This window comes from Amborella trichopoda, chromosome 5 (assembly GCF_054954075.1).
Source record: "Amborella trichopoda isolate Santa Cruz 75 chromosome 5, AtrichopodaSantaCruz75HAP2 v2.0, whole genome shotgun sequence".
Classification (NCBI taxonomy): Eukaryota; Viridiplantae; Streptophyta; class Magnoliopsida; order Amborellales; family Amborellaceae; genus Amborella; species Amborella trichopoda.
The window spans coordinates 16161177-16180662 of record NC_142340.1 but is presented as its reverse complement, the minus strand read 5'-3'; the positions used below and the strand labels follow the sequence as shown (position 1 = coordinate 16180662).

General features: G+C 38.1%; 1 protein-coding gene and 1 non-coding gene across 2 annotated transcripts in view; both read right to left on the bottom strand.

Annotated features, from left to right (window-relative positions):
* Positions 1-19486, bottom strand: part of LOC18448144 (uncharacterized) — a 28762-nt gene that overhangs the window by 8220 nt on the left and 1056 nt on the right. The window contains exons 2-4 of the transcript XR_016056713.1: positions 6567-6709; positions 6174-6255; positions 4990-5136 (exon numbers count right to left, since the gene is read on the bottom strand). This is a non-coding gene — a transcript (uncharacterized LOC18448144). The remainder of the gene's footprint in view (positions 1-4989; positions 5137-6173; positions 6256-6566; positions 6710-19486) is intronic.
* LOC18448141 (cytochrome P450 90D2) overlaps positions 11575-19486 on the bottom strand; it is a 38706-nt gene continuing 30794 nt past the window's right edge. The window contains exon 4 of the mRNA XM_088866252.1: positions 11575-11805. Coding sequence (XP_088722378.1) covers positions 11575-11805 — 231 coding nt within the window. The remainder of the gene's footprint in view (positions 11806-19486) is intronic.

The following is a 19486-nucleotide window of genomic DNA, read 5'->3' as shown; positions in this document are numbered from 1 at the left end:
TCAGATAAAACTAAACAGGGGAGTTCTTTTGATTTGGTTTTCAGAAGTCGAATAGCATTAGTATGTTGATCCGTCCACTTAGGCGGATTCTTTTTTAATCGATCAAATAAGGGTTTGGCAATAGTAGCAAAGTCTTGAATAAAATCTGCTATATAATTTAAGCATCCTAAAAAGCGTTGTAATTCTACTTTCGTTAAGATTATATCAGGAAATTTACTACAAAATTCAATAGCTCTATCAATAGGAATGATTGTGTCTTGAAAGATATTGTCCTAAGAATCGAACTTTTGTTTGACAAAGAGCTAATTTTTGGCAGAGACGACGAGTCCCGCAGTTTTTACTGTATTAAGAAATATATTTAAATGTTTAAAATGTTGATGTATATCAGTTCAAAAAATAAGAACATCATCGATGTAGACTATCATAAATTTTAAATAGGGATTAAATACATCATTCATAATTTTTTGGAATTCATATGGGGCATTTTTTAATCCAAATGGCATAACGTTCCATTCATATTGTCCAAAAGGAACATTAAATGCCGTTTTATATCGATCTTGTTCATCAATCTGTATTTGCCAATAACCTGATTTTAAATCAAATTTCGAAAAAATGCAGACATTTAGTAGTCTATCTAATAAATCCTTTTTATTTTGAATTGGATATCTTATCCATTTTAAAACTTTGTTTAGGGGTTTATAGTTGATAACTAGTCTAGGAACGCCTCTTTCCCTTTCTGCATTATTTTCTACGTAGAAGGCAGCATAGCTTCATGGTGATGAGCTAGGCCGTATTAATCCTTTAGCTAGGAGAGAATCTATTTCGTTTTTACATATTTCTACCTTTTTTGTATTCATTTGAATTGGTCGTATTTTAGATTTAGAAAAGTTCTCTTCATAAGGTAGTGATACTATATGTTTATATCGATTCCAAAAAGCAGTAGGTATTTCGCTACAAATTTCTATTTCTATTTGCCTTTTAATTTGACTTATTGTTTTTTGAATTTCAGGTAGTAATAGTTGTTCTTCAATTGTTTTATATTTTATTTCGGCTTGTAATTGATATAAAAATGTTTCTTTGTTTTGTATGTTTTGTTTTATATTATTTATTTCTTTTATTTTTGGTTTATCAATAAATTCAAATTTGACTTTTATTCCTTCTATCGTTGATTCTATTCTAGTATGATCTATATTAATAGGATATAGCATACTGATAAATGGAGTTCCTAAAATCACAGCTTGATTTAGTCCTCTTACCATAATAAATGGTAGTTCTAAGCAAATTCCATTATTACAGATAGCAGTATTCGATAATTTATAATTGATTTTTAATTTACTTCCATTGGCTGTATTTAATACTTGTGTTGCTTTTTGAAAGTATTTTGTGGGAACTAATCCTTCGTTTATACAATTTAAATCAGCGCCTGAGTCTATTAAGGCTAATGTTTGGAAGGTAAATTCGTTCTGGACTATAATTTTAATTAATGTGTTCCATTTTGGTTTAGAATTTTGTTGACTAAATTTAATTGAAGTTTTTGGTTAAGATTAGAGAATTCAGGTTTATCTTCCATGTTATGTAATAAATTTGCAAATTCTATGTCTTCTTCATCTTCAGAATTATTATCTGTTAATTCGGTTAATTCCAATAATTTAATTTTGTTTTTTAACTTAATCAGTTCAGATTTTACTTCATTAATTTCGTGTTTTAGCTCAGCAATAGTAGGTTCCTTTTGACTGTTATTCTTTTGACCAATTCGTTTCAGAATTTCTGAGAAACTATATTCTTCTGGTGGTTTAATTAATGGAGTTGGGTTATTCCTAGCTTTTGCTATTTGAATATATTGACTGATTATGGTTCTTTTATCTTCAGTATTAGGTATTTTGTCTATAATTTCTAGAATTAAATTGTCTTCTTTGGTAAGGGTATGACAAGAACATTTATTATCTTGGTCAGATAAAGAGGATGTTTCATTTAATAAATCTTCACCTTTTATTATTCCTATGTCTGATTCGTCATCAAGACTTTCTGAGGATGAGGAAGAAGTTGTATTGATATCATTATCTTTATCATAAAGCTGAAGGATTTCATATAACTGATTTCTTATATTTTCATCTAATATTAAGGATTCTTTTTCTTAACATTACAGCTATTTTTATAATGTCCTAATTTTCCACATTTATAACACCGGGGTATTCTTCTTTTATATCTTTTTCCGTCTTTGGGTTTCTTCTCGTATTTTTCGTCATTATATTTAGGTTTCCTTTTATGATATAGTTTTTTATATAATTTTTTTTTTTTTATCTTTCGATGTTTATGAGGTTTATTTTGGAAAAGATCTAAACTATATCCGAATTGTTCGTAAAAGTCGCCTAATTCCTTTTTGCCAGTCTTTTTTTGTTTTTCAAGTTGTTGTTTCAATTTTAGGTCGGTGCAGAGAGATAACCCTTCTACACATTTCGGCTGATAATTCGCCTAAGGTAAAGAGAGGATAAGGAATAACCCCCCCATGTTTGGTTTTGAGACGATTGCGGACTTTTTCAGCAAACAAATAGGGAAGGCCAGAGATGAATTTTTCTTTCCAATGATCGACACTACTATCTTCACGTATGAGGAGTCGAGAAAAGAAAACATCTTTATACCATTTATAATGGGAAAGAGTTCGACATCGAAGATTATTGAGCAAATCTTCAGATCGGGCTTCGAGTAAAGCCGTACTTCCAAGAAAATGGAGTGTAATTGTGTATATTAGTGTATTCACTGCATCACTTTCGGATTGTACTATATCTTGATTTACTTCATACTTTAGACAATCAATATGATACTTATATTACAAGTCAACAAAAACATATGCGTAGCATTCATCCTCCCGAAAAAAGTATAAAAATAATAGATAAAAAATAAGAATTAGAAACTCTAGCTACTCCATATAAAACACTTCCTGGAGAATATTATCTTAAAATAGAATTGTTACCTCATTTGGTTAAACAAAATAATTATACAAATTTATATATATATATATATATATGTGTGTGTGTGAATCCGACCTTCTTAGCTCAGGGGTTACAATCTCCCATTTGTAATATGATGGCCATTGGTTCTCCTCTTATCCAAAAGTTAAGAATAGTAGCACCTCCCCACCTATTAAGCACTTTGCGTGGTCCTAGTATACCCTATACCATCCTCGAGATCAATTTCTCTAGCAAAGTCCATGTCAGAGAATTGGTAGAAAGACTCAACCGAGAAGATCCCTCTACTGCTAGGACCCCAGATCAATATATCTTCCCTTGTTATATAGAAACAAGGCATATTACTCTGATAGCCAGTCAGACGACCATTCGACTTTATCCTTGAAATCGCACCTAAGATCAGGGGTCCAGAACAACATCTGGCTTCTTGTGCTCTGCCTCCTCCTGTGCAGGGATTTGCTGGTTCCTAGCCAAAGCATGAAAACCAAGAAATTTTAATTTCAGTGGACTGGGACCTAACCACGAGTCTTTCAATAAATGTACCTTGTTACCGATACCGACATTGAATATGAACTTGCACATGCAAACAGATCGAGTTTGATTAATCCCATTCCACGCCCCCAAATTCCTCGACTCTGTAGCATTCATACGACTTCTTCCTCAAATGTTTCAAGCTATCTCTGAACTTCCACGACCATTTTCCCAAGAGGGCTCGGTTCATTTCCTTAATTCTTCAAATACATGAGCCCACTTCACCTCTTTGGCGGGCGCACTCTTCCAATTTGCAGCAAATTGAACTTTCTTTAGTCCAAGGATATACCCCAAAGGAAATTACATCGGCATATTGATTTTGAGGATCACTATAGCTGGTTAAAAATAATTCAATCGGGACCCCATTTGTCTTTCCATATTGATCCTCACAAGAGAAATAAAAGCACCATACAGACAGCCATAGGTCGGTCATTCGGAAGGAGCTTGATTTCCAAAACAGTAGAGTGCCATCTACATATTCCAGATGGGCGATTGTTCCGTACAACAGTACTGCCTCATAAATCCCCATTGCCATGCAACTAAAGGCTTCACGCACTGGTGCAAAAGCGAATGGAGATAAAGAATCCCCCTTTCTTAAACCTCTAAAGCTTGGAATATAGCCTTTTGGGAAGCCATTTACTAGAATTGATAGAATTAAATAGCATTTGATCCAGACCGCTCTTCATTCAAACTCTATAAGGATCATTATTTCATCCAGGAAGGAGCATTCTATATAGTAATATGCTTTTTCAAATATAATCTTCAGTAGCTTCTCAAGGCTTTTTCAAAAATAATCTTAAGTAGCTTCTCAAAGCTTTTTCAAAAATAATCTTCAGTAGCTTATCAGGGTGCTTTGAATGAATGCACTCCTGAGCTGCCAATGCAACATCTAGGTTCTACTTGTTTTCTACAAAAGCAGGTTCTGAGGAAAAGACTGTCTGGTCAAGTATTCCCATGGTGCCTTGAGATCTGGAAACACACACAAGCAATAAGTAAATGATAAGGAAGACCACGGTATCTCTTCAAAAGCGTTGAATTAGTTCAATAACGACTATACTAGACACACATTCTAAAGTCAAACTGCATTCCTAAGATCCACGTGAAATCCTTGATCACTAAAACACACCACAGCATAGCTTCAACACTCCAATGAAAATTTCCAATAATGAAGTTGCAGCATAGTTTTTCTAGACCCACAAGTCTAAGGTGATAGATCAAGAGACTTGGGCAGCCGGCCCTCACATTGGGTCTTAAATGAATTTTACAAATAGCCATAAAGGTTTATGGACTTTATTTGGTATCTGATGCTGACATTCTGTTCTATCCGATGTCAAGAGCAGCAATTGGGGATATTTGGGTTGCATAAGACTGGAATCATCTGAGTTTCACTTTGTAAGGACTGAGACCAGCATAAAACACCATGGGTCCAACAAATGCAATCAACCAGATCATGAACAGTTATCGTTCTAAAAACAAAATAGAGACTACTGACCTTTCTGAGTCTCCGGAGCCACTGGTTTTTCTCCTGTTTTTAGTCATCCAAACCATGAATATTTGATTCAACTTTGATGTCTTCAACAGACTTGTCATTGTTCAAATCATACAACTCCGGGTGGTTAGAACAATTTCATCTCCATCTCTGCAAATAAAATAAAATAAAAATAAATCAATAAAATAAAGAAACAGAAGAAAGGTAAGTAAATTGGCATTACAAGTGCTAATATAGGTTGAATTTCTCATGTCATATTGATAGATGATATTAGAAATGGATAATAGCAATAATAATGGACATAGCGTTTGCTCCGATCAGTGTACCGGGACTCGCCCCAGTCCACTCCAACTTGGGCGAGTAACTTGGGGCATGCCCATATTTCCCCTGAGTTGGGTGCACATAATGGGGAAAACAAAATTCAAAAAGTTTCTAAAAAAATTTTAAAAAAAAAAGTCGTTATAATCTTTTGTATATGATTTGGATGTATTTGGTCAAGGTGATTGTTTTTTCTCCATAACTGCTATTTATATTTTTTCCTCATAATTTTTTTTTAACTACCCTAGTCTGTAAATCGTTTTTCTTTTTTTTTTAATCAATTTTTTTAATTTTTTTCTACATTTTTTGAGCTTGTTTTAACTTTTTTGAGTAGCTTTAGTATTTTGGTTTACTTTTACCACAATTTTATTATTTTGCAATATTTTTTCTTTCTTTTAAATTTATTTGGGACAAAATGCCCTGTGCTGGACTAGGCCGAGTCTTGACGACTCAGCCAAGTTACTCGGCTCCACCCTTACCTTGGCCGAGTTGATTTTCTGCATGCTATTAGAAAAGTATAAGCAACAATGGAAACAAAGGGACTGCTTATTTTATCAAACTCATGGCAAATCCTTGAAAAATGAAATACTCGTAAACTATCCATACCTAGAGCCCAATCCGTACATAGCTTGGACATCTTTTGTCAAAAAAGGAAGGAAATCAAAATAGAAAACAATTACAAATCCACTTACAAGAGAGCAATATGAATACCAATTACCCTACTCCCTATAAAACACATTCAACCCCACAAATTCCTTTAAAAAAATCAAAATTTTCAAGTGAGGAGATTAGAATTGCTAAGACTATTTGATATTCTCAGACAAAATCGCATTTCAAATAAATTGACAGAAATTGAAGCTGTGCTTTACCTGGTTCTAAGGATTTGAGAGAGAAACAAGAACATTGTAGCTCCGATTGAAATGCAGAGAGCTTCTGCTTTTCCTCTGTGGCCTGCATGCAAGAAACCCCAAGAGAGGAGAAGCTTGAGTTGACACCACTGGCCACTTGCCAATACAAAAGCAAGGGCTTGACATGTTACTATTGAAGCCTGTATTGGAGCCTCAAACCCCAAATCTCTCCATGACATGTTACTATTGAAGCCTATACTGGAGCCTCAAGCCCCAAATCTCTCCGCGTTAAACCCTAATTCTCCCTATGAAAGAAAGATAATAACCATAAAAATTGTTCACTTATTTATGTTAAAATAAGAAGAAATGGAGGAGAAATAGAGATTGTACTCATGAAGAAATGTCGAGACCTACCTCGTCTCTAACAAGCCTATCGTGAGCCATTAAATACGTCGTTTGGGTTTTGAGTGCGATACCATCCTCCGGGAGCAAGCTGCTCATTTGCTCCGTCTGCTCATATATATATAAATTGTTTGATGCGGGCTGCACCGACATTTCTACGGTCAAGAAAGTGTAAAACTTCCATCAATTGGGGGAGGTTTGCAAAGAGATGAGGCTCTAAACAATCAAAGTAGAGCCTAAATAGTGTCCAGAAATGTGGTTTCGAAAATTTTTGTGATAGCCTTAAAATATATTTTCATCTCTAATTATAAAATTTAAAGTCTCAAAAATAGTGTAGATCAAGCAGATCTATGAAAATCTTGAAAGTTGATGGTCCAAAAATGCGTTACAAGATGCAATAGTTCCAAAACTTGAAATCCATTTTTTTGGGCTGAATTGGACCATGTTGCTTCCCTAACTCATTCTGTTTCTGTTTGGTGTCTAGGGGGGGGGGGGGGGTGGTAATTTTAACATCACCAGATGATCCCATGAGAGAAATTCTAATCCCACCATCTCTCAGGGAATGATGGATTTCTCGGACTTCATTTTTTGTCATGAACTACTAGATATACCCCTTTAAGGAAACCGTTTCACTTGGTCAAATCACTCCTCTCAACCCTCTCTCTAAATTAGATCGATTCCTCCTTTCCTTGAATTGGGAGGAACAATTTCAAGGCTCTCAAGCTCTAGCTTTGCCGAAACCCACCTCTAACCACTGTAATATTCTCCTGGACACTTTAGCTATCAGGAGAGGACCGAAGCCTTTTAGATTTGAATTAGCTTGGCTTGAAGAGGACTCACTCTCCAACCTGATTCCAACTTGGTGGAACTCCTTTCCACCTACGTCTCGAGTAGAGTAGGCTATAGGTTACAAATTAAAATCCAACTTCTCAAAGCCTCTCTCAAAACTTGGAGTAAGTCCATCCCCAAGAATTACTCCGAAACCTAGTCCTCTTTGCTGAATTCCATCCAAGACCCTGATCGAACAGAGGAGTCCAGACCTCTGACAGCCACTGAAACAATCCTTAGAATCCAAACCAAGCTAGAATACTTCTCAATCTTAAAAAAAGAATTGTATTGGTTTCAGAGGTCTAGAGTCAATTGGTTAAAAGCAGGGGACCAAAATACGGGGTTCTTCCACCGGATAGCTACCATCCGCAGAAGAGACAATGCGAATTCCACTATCAAGGTGAATAATCGATATCTCGTTCAGCCGGAAGAAAATCGAGTCGACCATCCTCGGCTTCTTCAAGGCACTCTACACTGCCCCTCTGGGTACCAAACACAATTTACGACCCCGTTTTAAATCCATTTTTTCAACATTTTATAAGCTTGTTTGAACTTTTTTGAGTTGTTTTAGTATTTGGTTTACTTTTACTACATGTTTATTACTTTTTCAATATTTTTTCTTTCTTTTAAATTTATTTGGGCCAAAATCCCTTGTGCGGAACTGAGCTGAGTCATGAGGACTCAGCCAAGTTACTCGGCTTTGCCCTTACCTTGGCCGAGTCGATTTTCTGCATGATATTAGAAAAACATAAGCAACAATGGAAGTATAGGGATTGCTTATTTTATCAAACTCATGGCAAATCCTTGAAAAATGAAATACTCGTAACTATGCATACCTAGAGCCCAATCCGTACATAGCTTGGGCATCTTTTGTCGAAAAAGGAATAGAAAACAATAATAAATCCACTTACAAGAGAGAAATACGAATACCAATTACTCTACTCCTTACAAAACACATTCAACCCCACAAATTCCTTTAAAAAAATCAAATTTTCAAGTGAAAGGAGATTAGAATTGCTAAGACTATTTGATATTCTCAGACAAAATTGCGCTTCAAATAAATTGACAGAAATTGAAGCCATGTTTTACCTGGTTCCAAGGATTTGAGAGAGAAACAAGACCAATGGAGCTCCAATTGAAATGCAGAGAGCTTCTGCTTTTCCTCTGTGGCTTGCGTGCGGGAAACCCCAAGAGAGGAGAAGCTTGAGTTGACACCACTGGCCGCTTGCCGATACAAGAGCAAGGGCTTGACATGTTACAATTGAAGCCTCTATTGGAGCCTCAATCCCTAAATCTCTCCATGTTAAACCCTAATTCTCCCCATGAAATACAGATAATAACCATAAAAATTTTCACTTATTTCTGTTAAAATGAGAGGAAGTGGAGGAGGAAAAGAGATTGTGCTCGTGAAGAAATGCCCGAGACCTTCCTAGTCGCTGACAAGCCTATCGTGAGCAATTAAGTACATCATTTAGGTTTTAAGTGCGTATACCATGCTCCTCCAAGAGCAAGCTGCTCATTTGGTCTGTTTGAAAGAATATATATATATATATATAAATTGTTTAAAGCGGGCTGCACTGACATGTTTACGGTTCAGAAAGTGTAAAGCATCGATCTATTGGGTGCGGTTTGCATAGAGCCGACGCTCTAAATAATTAAAGTAGAGGCTACCTTTAAATAGTGTCCAGAAATGTGGTTTTGAAAATCTTTGTGATAGGCTTAAAATATATTTTCATCTCTAATTATAAAATTTAACGTCTCAAAAATAATGTAGATCAAGCAAATCTATGAAAATCTTGAAAATTGACGGTCCAAAAATGCGTTACAAGATGCACTATTTCCAAAGAAATCCATTTTTTTGGGCTGAATTGGACCATGTTGCTTCCCTACCTCATTCTGTTTCGTGTCTAAGGGGGGGGATTTCAACATCACCAGATGGTCCCATGCGAGAAATTCTAATCCCACCATCTCTCAGGGAATGATGGATTTCTCGGACTTCATTTTTCGTCATGGACTACTTGATATACCCCTTCATGGAAACCGTTTCACTCGATCAAATCACTCCTCTCAACCCTCTCTCTAAATTAGATCGGTTCCTCCTTTCCTTGAATTGGGAGGAACAATTTTCGGGCTCTCATGCTCTGGCTTTGCTGAAACCCGCCTCTGACCACTGTCCTATTCTCCTGGAGACTTTAATTGTCTAGAGAAGATCGAAGCTTTTTAGTTTTGAACTAGCTTGGCTCGAAGAGGACTCACTCTCCACCCTGATTCCAACTTGGTGGAACTCCTTTTCCACCTAGGTCTCGAGTAGAGCAGGCTATAGGTTACAAACTAAAATCCACCTTCTCAAAGCCTCTCTCAAAACTTGGAGTAAGTCTATCCACGAGAATTACTCCCAAACCAAGTCCTCTTTGCTGAATTCCATCCAAGACCTCGATCGAACAGAGGAGTCTAGACCTCTGACAGCCACTGAAACAATCCTTAGAACCCAAACCAAGTTGGAATACTTCTCAATCTTAAAAAAATAATTATATTGGTTTCAGAGGTCTAGAGTCAATTGGTTAGAAGCAAGGGACCAAAATACGGGGTTCTTCCACCGGATAGCTAACTGCCACAGAAGAGACAATACTAATTCCACTATCAAGGTGAATAATCGATATCTCGTTCAGCCAGAGGAAAATCGAGTCGTCCATCCTCGACTTCTTCAAGGCACTCTACACTGCCCCTCTGGATCCCAAACCAAGGATGACCAACCTGGACTTTTTAACTTTGCCAAATCACTGGGCATTTTGGCTGGAGCGCCCTTTCTATGCAAATGACACTTTAGTGTTCCTAGATGCTTCTTCTGAAGAAATTGAAAATCTAAGGCTTTATCTCAAATGCTTCGAGGCAGCTATAGGCTTCAAAGTAAATCAAAGATGATGGGGGTGGCACTCACAAACGCTGAAATCTAAGCGCTAATTCCTAATTGGGATTGTAAAGTGGAGGACTTTCTCACCACCTACCTGGGCCTACCCTTGGGACTAGGAAAACCTAAAACGAGACAGTGGTCCCAAATCATAGACAAAGTAGACAAGAGTAGAAAGGGAGATTCCTTTCCCTGGCTGGCCACACCACACTGATAAAAGCAAGACTAGAAAATGCCTCGGTCTACCTTATGTCTATCTTCCACATGTTGATCTCGGTTGCCAAACGCTTTGACCAGCTGATGAGGAATTTCCTTAAGTCAGGACAGGTCGAGACGATCAAATGTCACCTCATCTCCTTGGACAAGGTGTGCCTACCCAAACTCCATGGTCGGCTCGAGATAAGAACCCTTAGAAAACACAATCTGGCCCTAATTGGAAAATGGCGGTGGCATTTAGCCACTCAGCCCAACTCCCTCTGGGCTCAGGTCATACGCAGAAAATACAGGATTTCGGATGAAACATGGATGCCAGAAAGAAAGGCCCCATGTAGGGTTTCAACGGCATGGAAGTCCTTTGCTGTCTCTCTCTCACTGTTCAAAATATTCATCCGGGTTCATCCTAGAGAAGGAACAAGAGGGTGTTTTTGGTCGGACTTCTGGATAGGACAAACACCTCCAAGGGATCTCTTTCCGCCCATGTACCATCTAGCCTCAAACAAAGAGGCTACCATTGCAGATGAAATGCTCATATCAAGGAACCGAAGAGTTTGGAACCCCTCGTTCAGAAGAAACCTCAATAAATATGAAATTGGCGGTAGCTTCGTTTTATAAAAGACTTATCTAACCCCCCAACTTCCCTCTCAACCCTATCGTTGTCCTATCCAAGGTATGGTCTACCATTGCTCCTCCCAAAGTACAGACCGTCACCTAGATTGCCTGCTCCCAACAGGCACTCACAGTTGATCAGCTCCAAAAGAAAGGGATTCAAATTCCCAACCGATGCGCCATGTGCTTATGCGAGGAGGAATCGAACCCACACCTCCTCATTCATTGCAGCATCACTTTTGACCTGTGGAGCCAAGTGCTACAGCTGTTTCGTCTTCAATGGGTCACCCCACCCTCGGTCAAGGCTCGTACCACGCTCCTCATTGGCTGAAGGCCGAAAGAACTTTGTGGAAGGCATCCATCGCAGCCACCATATGGGTCATCTGGCTAGAAGGGAATGTCAAGGTTTTCCAAGGCCAAAAAAATGTAGTCTCAACCCTCTTCCACAAGGTTACTACTCTAGTAACTTTCTGGACCTCCAATCACAGGGCCTTCTCTGGGATTGCAGCTAACACTTTTCTCAGCCACTGGGAAAACATCCTGTATCTCCAACCACAGAAGGCCCAAAGACCCAACAATTGGCAGTGACCTCCAGAAGGTGCAATTAAGCTTAACTTCGATGGCTGCTTTCTGGGGAACCCTGGCCCCGCTGGAGCAGGTGGTATTTTCCGAGACCATCACCGCAACATCCTGTTCACTTTCTCCGAACACTAAGGCTATGAAGACTCTCAATATGCTGAAGCCGTGGCCCTACTCATGGGTCTAAAAAGCTTCAACCATTCATGGGGCTCACATTTGCTGGTGGAAGGTGACGCTCAAAACGTTATCCCCTGGGCAGCAGAGACTTCATCACCTCCTTGGTACCTATCTTCCATTTTTGATGAAAGTGGTTACACATGCAAGGGTATGGTCGTCTCATGGAAGCATATCTAGAGGACGTCCAACGAGCTCGCCGATCTTTTGGCGAAAGAAGAAGCTAGGGCCCACGCTGATGACCCTGCCCGGTCCACTCCTTTTTTGATTTGTACATGCTTACGGGGTGTAGTTACTCCTTAGCACATCTCTTGTAATCGAGGAAGTCTATAAGCCCCAATTTTTTGTAACCCAAAAGAATACTTTGTAATCGGGCAAGTCTATAAGCCCAATTTTTTGTAACCCAAAAGAAAACCTATTCTAATCGGGAGGGTCTATAGGCCAAATTTTTTTGTATAGGCCTTAGACCTATGTTTTGGCCGAGAGACCCGACTTGTGGGTACTCTCGGATCCCTCTTCTATACTTAACACTCTACAACAACACAATTGTTAACTTTACTCAAAAAAAAAAAAAAATATATAATAGAATTAAAAAAGAAAAAGAAAAAAAAAAGCATGAATTTTCTCTCTCTTTTTTTTTGAAATTTATGTTTTTATCTTTACATGTTTGAATTTCTGAACAACAATAGAATGAAAAAAGTTGTTTCGTATACTGCTAAAAAGGAAAGAATAAAAATTGAAAAATGCAAAATACGAAAAGAAAGAACAGCCACAATGAAAGAAAAGAGGAAAAAAAAAAGTAGAAAGTGTAGAATGATTTTTTTGTAATTTTTTTTAAATTAATGCGATAAATTACATTTTCTTGTAATTTTTTAAAAAAAATCTGATTATCTATATTTTAATGAAATTTCCACTTATTGTGAAGTGTGCTTCGTGAGTATGGATTGGATGTAAGATTTGTGCATTCTGGTATAGTTTTTAATTTGTAGGAGATTCTTATTACCTATTTGTGGTTGAGACTTGAGACTTGGATGTAAGATTTGTGCATTCTGGTATAGTTTTTAATTTGTAGGAGATTCTTATTACCTATTTGTGGTTGAGACTTGAGACTTTGATATTTGAATTGGAGAAAAAAAAAAGTCTTCAAGTGGGTCTCATAGAGGAAGAGCAGACCCGCCATGATGCCATGTAAGAAGAGCACATTAGGGAGACAAGTGGGAAACTATTTGCATATATTATTTAATACCAATAAAAGGTGGGGGAATACATTGGATTAAGGAGCATTTCGCCCAAAAGACTAGGAACATGGCCAAATGCCCCAAAGTTTTCTCTCATTTGATGTATTGAGATACAAAAAAGCATTGAACATCACATAACTGAGAAGCAAAAGAGGCAAACAATTGATGACAAGATCAGGAACCCTAATCCTACCCCAAGGAGGAGTATATTGATATTAAGGAGAATAGGAGGCTAAGAATCCTCCTCAAACTAGGAGACTTGGAAAAGTGCATGCCACCACAACTTCTACTGCTACTGCGACTTGCAAGCTAAAGAGACAAAGGCAAGGTAGGATAGAGCCTTATTTCCTATCGAGGACAACACCAGGCTTCCAGCCAACCATCAAAAATATATTGGATGGGGAGCAAGCCCTAGAGAGAGGGAATTTGTTCAGGAAATGGGGCCAAAGAAGGTGATTCAGTTTATTCTAGAAAATGCCGCCGAATACTCCTTTTGGGGGCCATTGCTACAAGCTCATTATCCCTCTTTCAGACATCTTGTGCAGCCCATTTTATAGACTTATGCTAGATGATATAGGGAAGATGGATTAAAGAAATTGTAGATACTGCATAGGATATTACAAATTTTATCTACATCCACTAATTTGTCCTCAATCTTATGAGGAAGGATGCAAATAATAATGAGTGAGTGATGCCGACAATAACTAGATTTGCTACTAATTTCCTAACTTTACAGAGCATGTTGAATCAAATGAATGGCCTGAGAGCCATAGTCATGTCAGCAACATGGAAGAATCCTATATGGACCAAGACGCCTAGTGGGAAGGGGGTGGCGGATTGGGTTTTAAGTAATCATTTTTAGACTAGTATTCAACAAGTAATTCAAATTATAAAGCCCATGTAAAGTTTTTGAGAAGATAGTGATTCTAGGCATGCCATGGAGTACATATAGGAGAACCCGACACAAGAAATACTGGGACATAATTGACAAAAAATGGGAAGGGCAGTAACATTGCCCTAAACGTGCAGCTAGATATTATCACAGCCCCTAATTCTTCCACAACAAGTACACATCAACCCATCAGATGGTTTTGAGGGGACTTGCAGACCATGGTGGAGAACTTATACCCTGAGACACATATGCAAGTGAAGATCAGAGAGAGTTGTGACAATATCAAAATGCATCAGGAGTATTTGGGCGATCTTTAGCAATTACCTTGAATGGTACAAACCTCCCAGGTAATCCATTTTATGAAGTCGTTATTAATTATAATGTAATGCATTTTTTCTTGTGTATTTCAAGTTCTCTAATCTATGTTATTTAATATCACTTTCAACGGCTTGGAGGGAACAATTTGGTGGAGAAGTTCCCAACCTACGAACTTTTCTATCTGTATTCTAAATAAAACTTGCAGTGCAAGTGGATGTGAGAGGAATTGGAGTGTCTTCCAATACATCCACATTGATAAGTGAAATAGGTTTGAACACAAGACTCCAAATGACTTTGTTTTTGTAAAATACAACTTGAGCTTTGAAGAGAAGTAATAAACTCTTGTGTCCTTTATTTTTTCATTATGTATCTTAATTATAAAGTTCTAGAATTACTTCTATTTATGATTAATCTTTGCAAACTTATATTGTAGGAACGGAGAAAACCAATGCCTTAAGACAAATTGACTTAGAGAGGATCGATATTGTGGAACAGTAGGTTGTCGAGAAAGAGAGGCTCGCACTTGAAGGTGTTAAAGGGCATCTAAATAATTGGATAGAGATTAAACCATCATCATCATCGTCAAAACCTTTTCCCAACTAAATGGAACCACCATAAGAGGGTAAAAGTTTTATTTAATAATTATATGTTTTAAGGTTTTATGCACACTAGGGATGTAAGTTTGTCTCCTAATATTCTCATAGGTGTAGATGATGATGATTTGGAGGTCAACATTAAAGAGCCCAATGATAAGCAAAGAAATAGAAATGAAGTTGATGAAACGACTTAATTATTTTCTACAGTTTTGTTATATCACTTGGGTTTTGCAATATTCTAATTGTAAGAAGCTTTTAAGGCCTATATGTTATAGATTGTGGACTTGTGGTGGTATACTTATTTTCTCCCTACTTATGATTGTGGTTCATAACAATGTTTTTAATAATATATTATGAGCCTTTTGTTTTGTATTTTCTTTAAAATTTGAGTTATTGTATTATTAATCAGTATTTCTTATTGTTTGAGGAGTTATGTTTCTAATATCTTATGAATTTTTCTTAATATTTTCGATTCTTCTTTTTTTCCATATTTTTCTCTATTTTTTCAATTATTTCCTTATTTTACTATTTGTTATTAATAATTTAATTTCTTAGACCAGTCCAACCAGTGAATCAATCAGGTTCGGCCCATCCAACCAAACCAGTGCCCTCATTGATTTGTTCACTAGTCCGGCCATAACAACATTGCTCAAAACATACAAGTGAGTTGCCAAGTCTTTTATTGGAAGGGATAAGCATGACAATAAAGCAGTTAGCTGCAGAGTGCAACACACTACCCAGGACTGTCTTATTGCTATCCAAACAACATGAAGTCAAAAATCATGTGAAACCATTCCTCAGATCTCGGAGAAAAATTTTTTTGCTCTTCAATAACCTTGTTTTGAGACCATGTTAAAAAGCAGCAATGAGAGCAATCATCAAACTATCTCAATATAAACCATAAATTATTTATGACTAATTAAATAAATATAAAGAAATAGTCAACAACAGAGTTCTGAATATTTCTGGTTGTGTTCATAATAACCCAAAGCAGACCTAGATATGGTCTAGGACATAGGAAGGATAACACTTCAAAATCAAAAATCCCTAAAATTTTCTTCTAACTAAAAATAAATAAAAAATCTGCAGGATTACAGTGTCTATTTATAGCTGTAGAAGGGACTATCACATCCCATTCAAACTCTATCTCCTATGCAAACCCTAATGACATAGAAATTTCCTTAACTTCTCCTGATCCACCAAACCTTACATATCTCAATCCAATAGAAACATCCCAAACTTATCCTAATCAACCAAATCTAAAAAAGAATTAAGGTTGATTTCTAGCATAGTAGACTGGAAACATGGGGAACGAAGCAGAATTAGCCCTGAGTTATAAAAATGCATTAAAAAGGAGCGTTCAAAACAAATAGTGAAGTAAACCCTGAGTTGCAGGAGAGAGAGAGAGAGAGAGAGAGAGAGAGAGAGAAGACATTCGAACGATTGGAGAGAAAAAAAGTGAAAATAAAGATGCCCTAGAAAGCGAGAAAAGAGGTAGGGAGATACCTAATGAAGAGAGAGATGCCTGATGCAGCAAGAGAGAATATGAAGATTCTTGAGCAAAGACAAGAGAAGCAGAGCTCTTCGGAGACAAGATGAAATGGAGGGTTATGGAGCATGAGAATTGGAAGGGATTGAAGCAGAGATGAGCTTCTTCTCTGGTCACGAGAAATTGGCAAGAGATTGTTCACCAAATCCATTGCCAAACAGCAGATGCATGGCAAAATGTAAATGACGAATCGAGAAAGTCAAAATAGAAAACAAGAGAGAAGGGGAAGGGCAAAAGAGGATAGCGGTTAAATTATTGCCAATGCCTGAAAAATTTTGGATTTTGGAGGCAACATGCATGCTTTTTTTGTTGGGTTAAAGGCGTGATAAACATCACTCGTTCAGTAATATTGACCAATTGCAACTGCTATCGTGCAATTTGCACTTCATATTATTTTCTTTGTGGCGTTAATGTTTGACACGCTGGAATATCCCTCATACTGAGATGGGTGTGTACAGTGTACCTGAGAACGAGCACACTTTGCACTTAATCCCATATGCAATTGAAGGAGGAGATCCGGTGTGGAGCAAAGCCCGGAGGAGTATGGTATACGCACTCAAAACCCAAACGATGTAGTTAATGGCTCATGATCGGCTTGTCAGAGATGCGGAGGGTCTCGACATTTCTTCACGAGCACAATCTCTATTCCTCCTCCACTTCCTCCTATTTTAACAGAAATAAGTGAACAATTTTTATGGTTATTATCTTTCTTTCATGGGGAGAATTAGGGTTTAACATGGAGAGATTTAGGGTTTGAGGCTCCAACAGAGGCTTCAATTGTAACATGTCAAGCCCTTGCCCTTGTATTGACAAGCGGCCAGTGGTGTCAACTCAAGCTTCTCCTCTCTTGGGTTTCCCGCATGCAGGCCACAGAGGAAAAGCAGAAGCTCTCTGCATTTCAAATGGAGCTCCAATGATCTTGTTTCTCTCTCTAATCCGTGGAACCAGGTAAAGCACGGCTTCAATTTCTGTCAATGTATTTGAAATGCAATTTTGTCTGACAATATCAAATAGTCTTAGTAATTCTAATCTCCTGTCACTTGAAAATTTTGTTTTTTTTTAAAGGAATTTGTGAGGTTGACTGTGTTTTATAGGGAGTAGGGTAATTAGTATTCATATTTCTCTCTTGTAAGTGGATTTATAACTGTTTTTTATTTTGATTTCCTTCCTTTTTCGACAAAAGATGCCCAAGCGATGTACGGATTGGGCTCTAGGTATGGATAGTTTACGAGTATTTTATTTTTCAAGGATTTGCCATGAGTTTGATAAAATAAGCAGTCCCTATGTTTCCATTGTTGCTTATGCTTTTCTAATATCATGCAGAAAATCGACTCGGCCAAGGTAAAGGCGGAGCCGAGTAACTTGGCTGAGTCCTCAAGACTCGGCCCAGTCCAGCACAGGGCATTTTGGCCCAAATAAATTTAAAAGAAAGAAAAAATATTGAAAAAATAATAAACATGTAGTAAAAGTAAACCAAAATCTAAAACAACTCAAAAAAAATAAAACAAGCTTAAAAAATGTAGAAAAAAATTGAAAAAATGGATTTAAAATGGGGTCGTAAATGCGGTCTGAACGAGGCTGAGAAAGGCTGAGTTGGGGCCGTAAATGTACGAGAATTTCAAAGGGAAACCGTCAGGTATGCGTGAGAGAAGGACCGTGACCGAATACTCCCCTTTGTGGGAAGATAGAAGTAGGTGTTTTGATGGGTTCCAGATCACCCATATTCCGCCTGAAGCCCCAACCGTAGGCAGAGAAACCCATTGGCGAGGCCTTCTACCGCAAACAAGGCGAATGAGTTGGAGGGTGGGTTCTAGCAATTTGGTTTCAGTGAGAGCAAAGATCGACGGAAGGTGTTTTAAGGTCAGGTCCTTGACAGCCTTCCTCTTGGACGACTGTCCCAAGCCTCTTACGTTCCACATAAGAATCTTCATGGGTTAACGGTGGGAGCAGAAGAGGAGGCCAGTCTGGCAGACCTCCTTGGAAAAGGACAGGAGATTAATGGTGAGAGCCTTTGTAAGGGGCGTCTCTCCTATCTAATCGAGGAGAACATGTTTAGGAGCTCCCTATGTCCTTTGAAGCTCACCTTTAGCCGGCTCTGTGCATCTGCAAGCAAGAACTTGTGAGCTGGGCCTTCGTTGTGAAACCCATAACACGTTAGATTTCCTTCATCCTTTCTATCTCCCTGTTGCTCCCATCCCCGTCAACCCCCTCGGCGTTGGCATTGGCCGAAGTGGGAGAGATGGGGGTGGTTGGTGACCTCAGTGACTCACAATCTAGCGCAGAGTGTAGAGAAGGTGTGTTGATAGGGTATAAGTCAAGGGGTAGGGTGGGAAGTGGTTCAAGGTTTGGGGTTGAGGAGGGAACGGGAACAGGAGCGTAAGCTGTGTCTAGGGGAGTGGGGGATGATTGGGGGGTTGGGCGTGTCATCAGGGGATGGAGCTGCAGGAGGAGGCGGACCAGAGGAAAGAAGGCCTTGGAAAGAGGTAGGTGAGAAGGGGAGTGGAACGTTGTAAAAGGAGGGGGGCAGATGTGATGGGTAAAGGATAGGGCTATAGGGGGTGGTGAATCCAAGGAAGGGAAAGAAGTGGTGATAGGTCAGGAAGTGGTGGGTTTGGGAAGGAGCAACAGAAGAATACAGCCAAGGCAAGTAGGGTGGGTAGGAGAAGTGTAGGGTTTGAACCCGGCATACGTGGACCAGGTTTGCTTAATACAGGAATAAATATCTCAACAAGAGGGCAGTCAATAGGAGCACATACAAGCAGTAAAATGCATAAATTCCAATTAAATTCAGCATTTTATTCACACACAAAAAAAAAAAACAAGATCTTCAGCTAAAACAAAACAAAATGGAAGCTCAAAATAACCTTGTTTCTTTTCTTCACGACCAACAAAAGAACTATCAATGAAGGAAAAAATAAGCTAACCATGAATCAAATTTAAGCAATCTCATCGATCATCTCATTTTCAGATGATAGCAGTCACAAAAAAGGAAGCAAGATTAGCGCTATATCACAGAGAAAATACT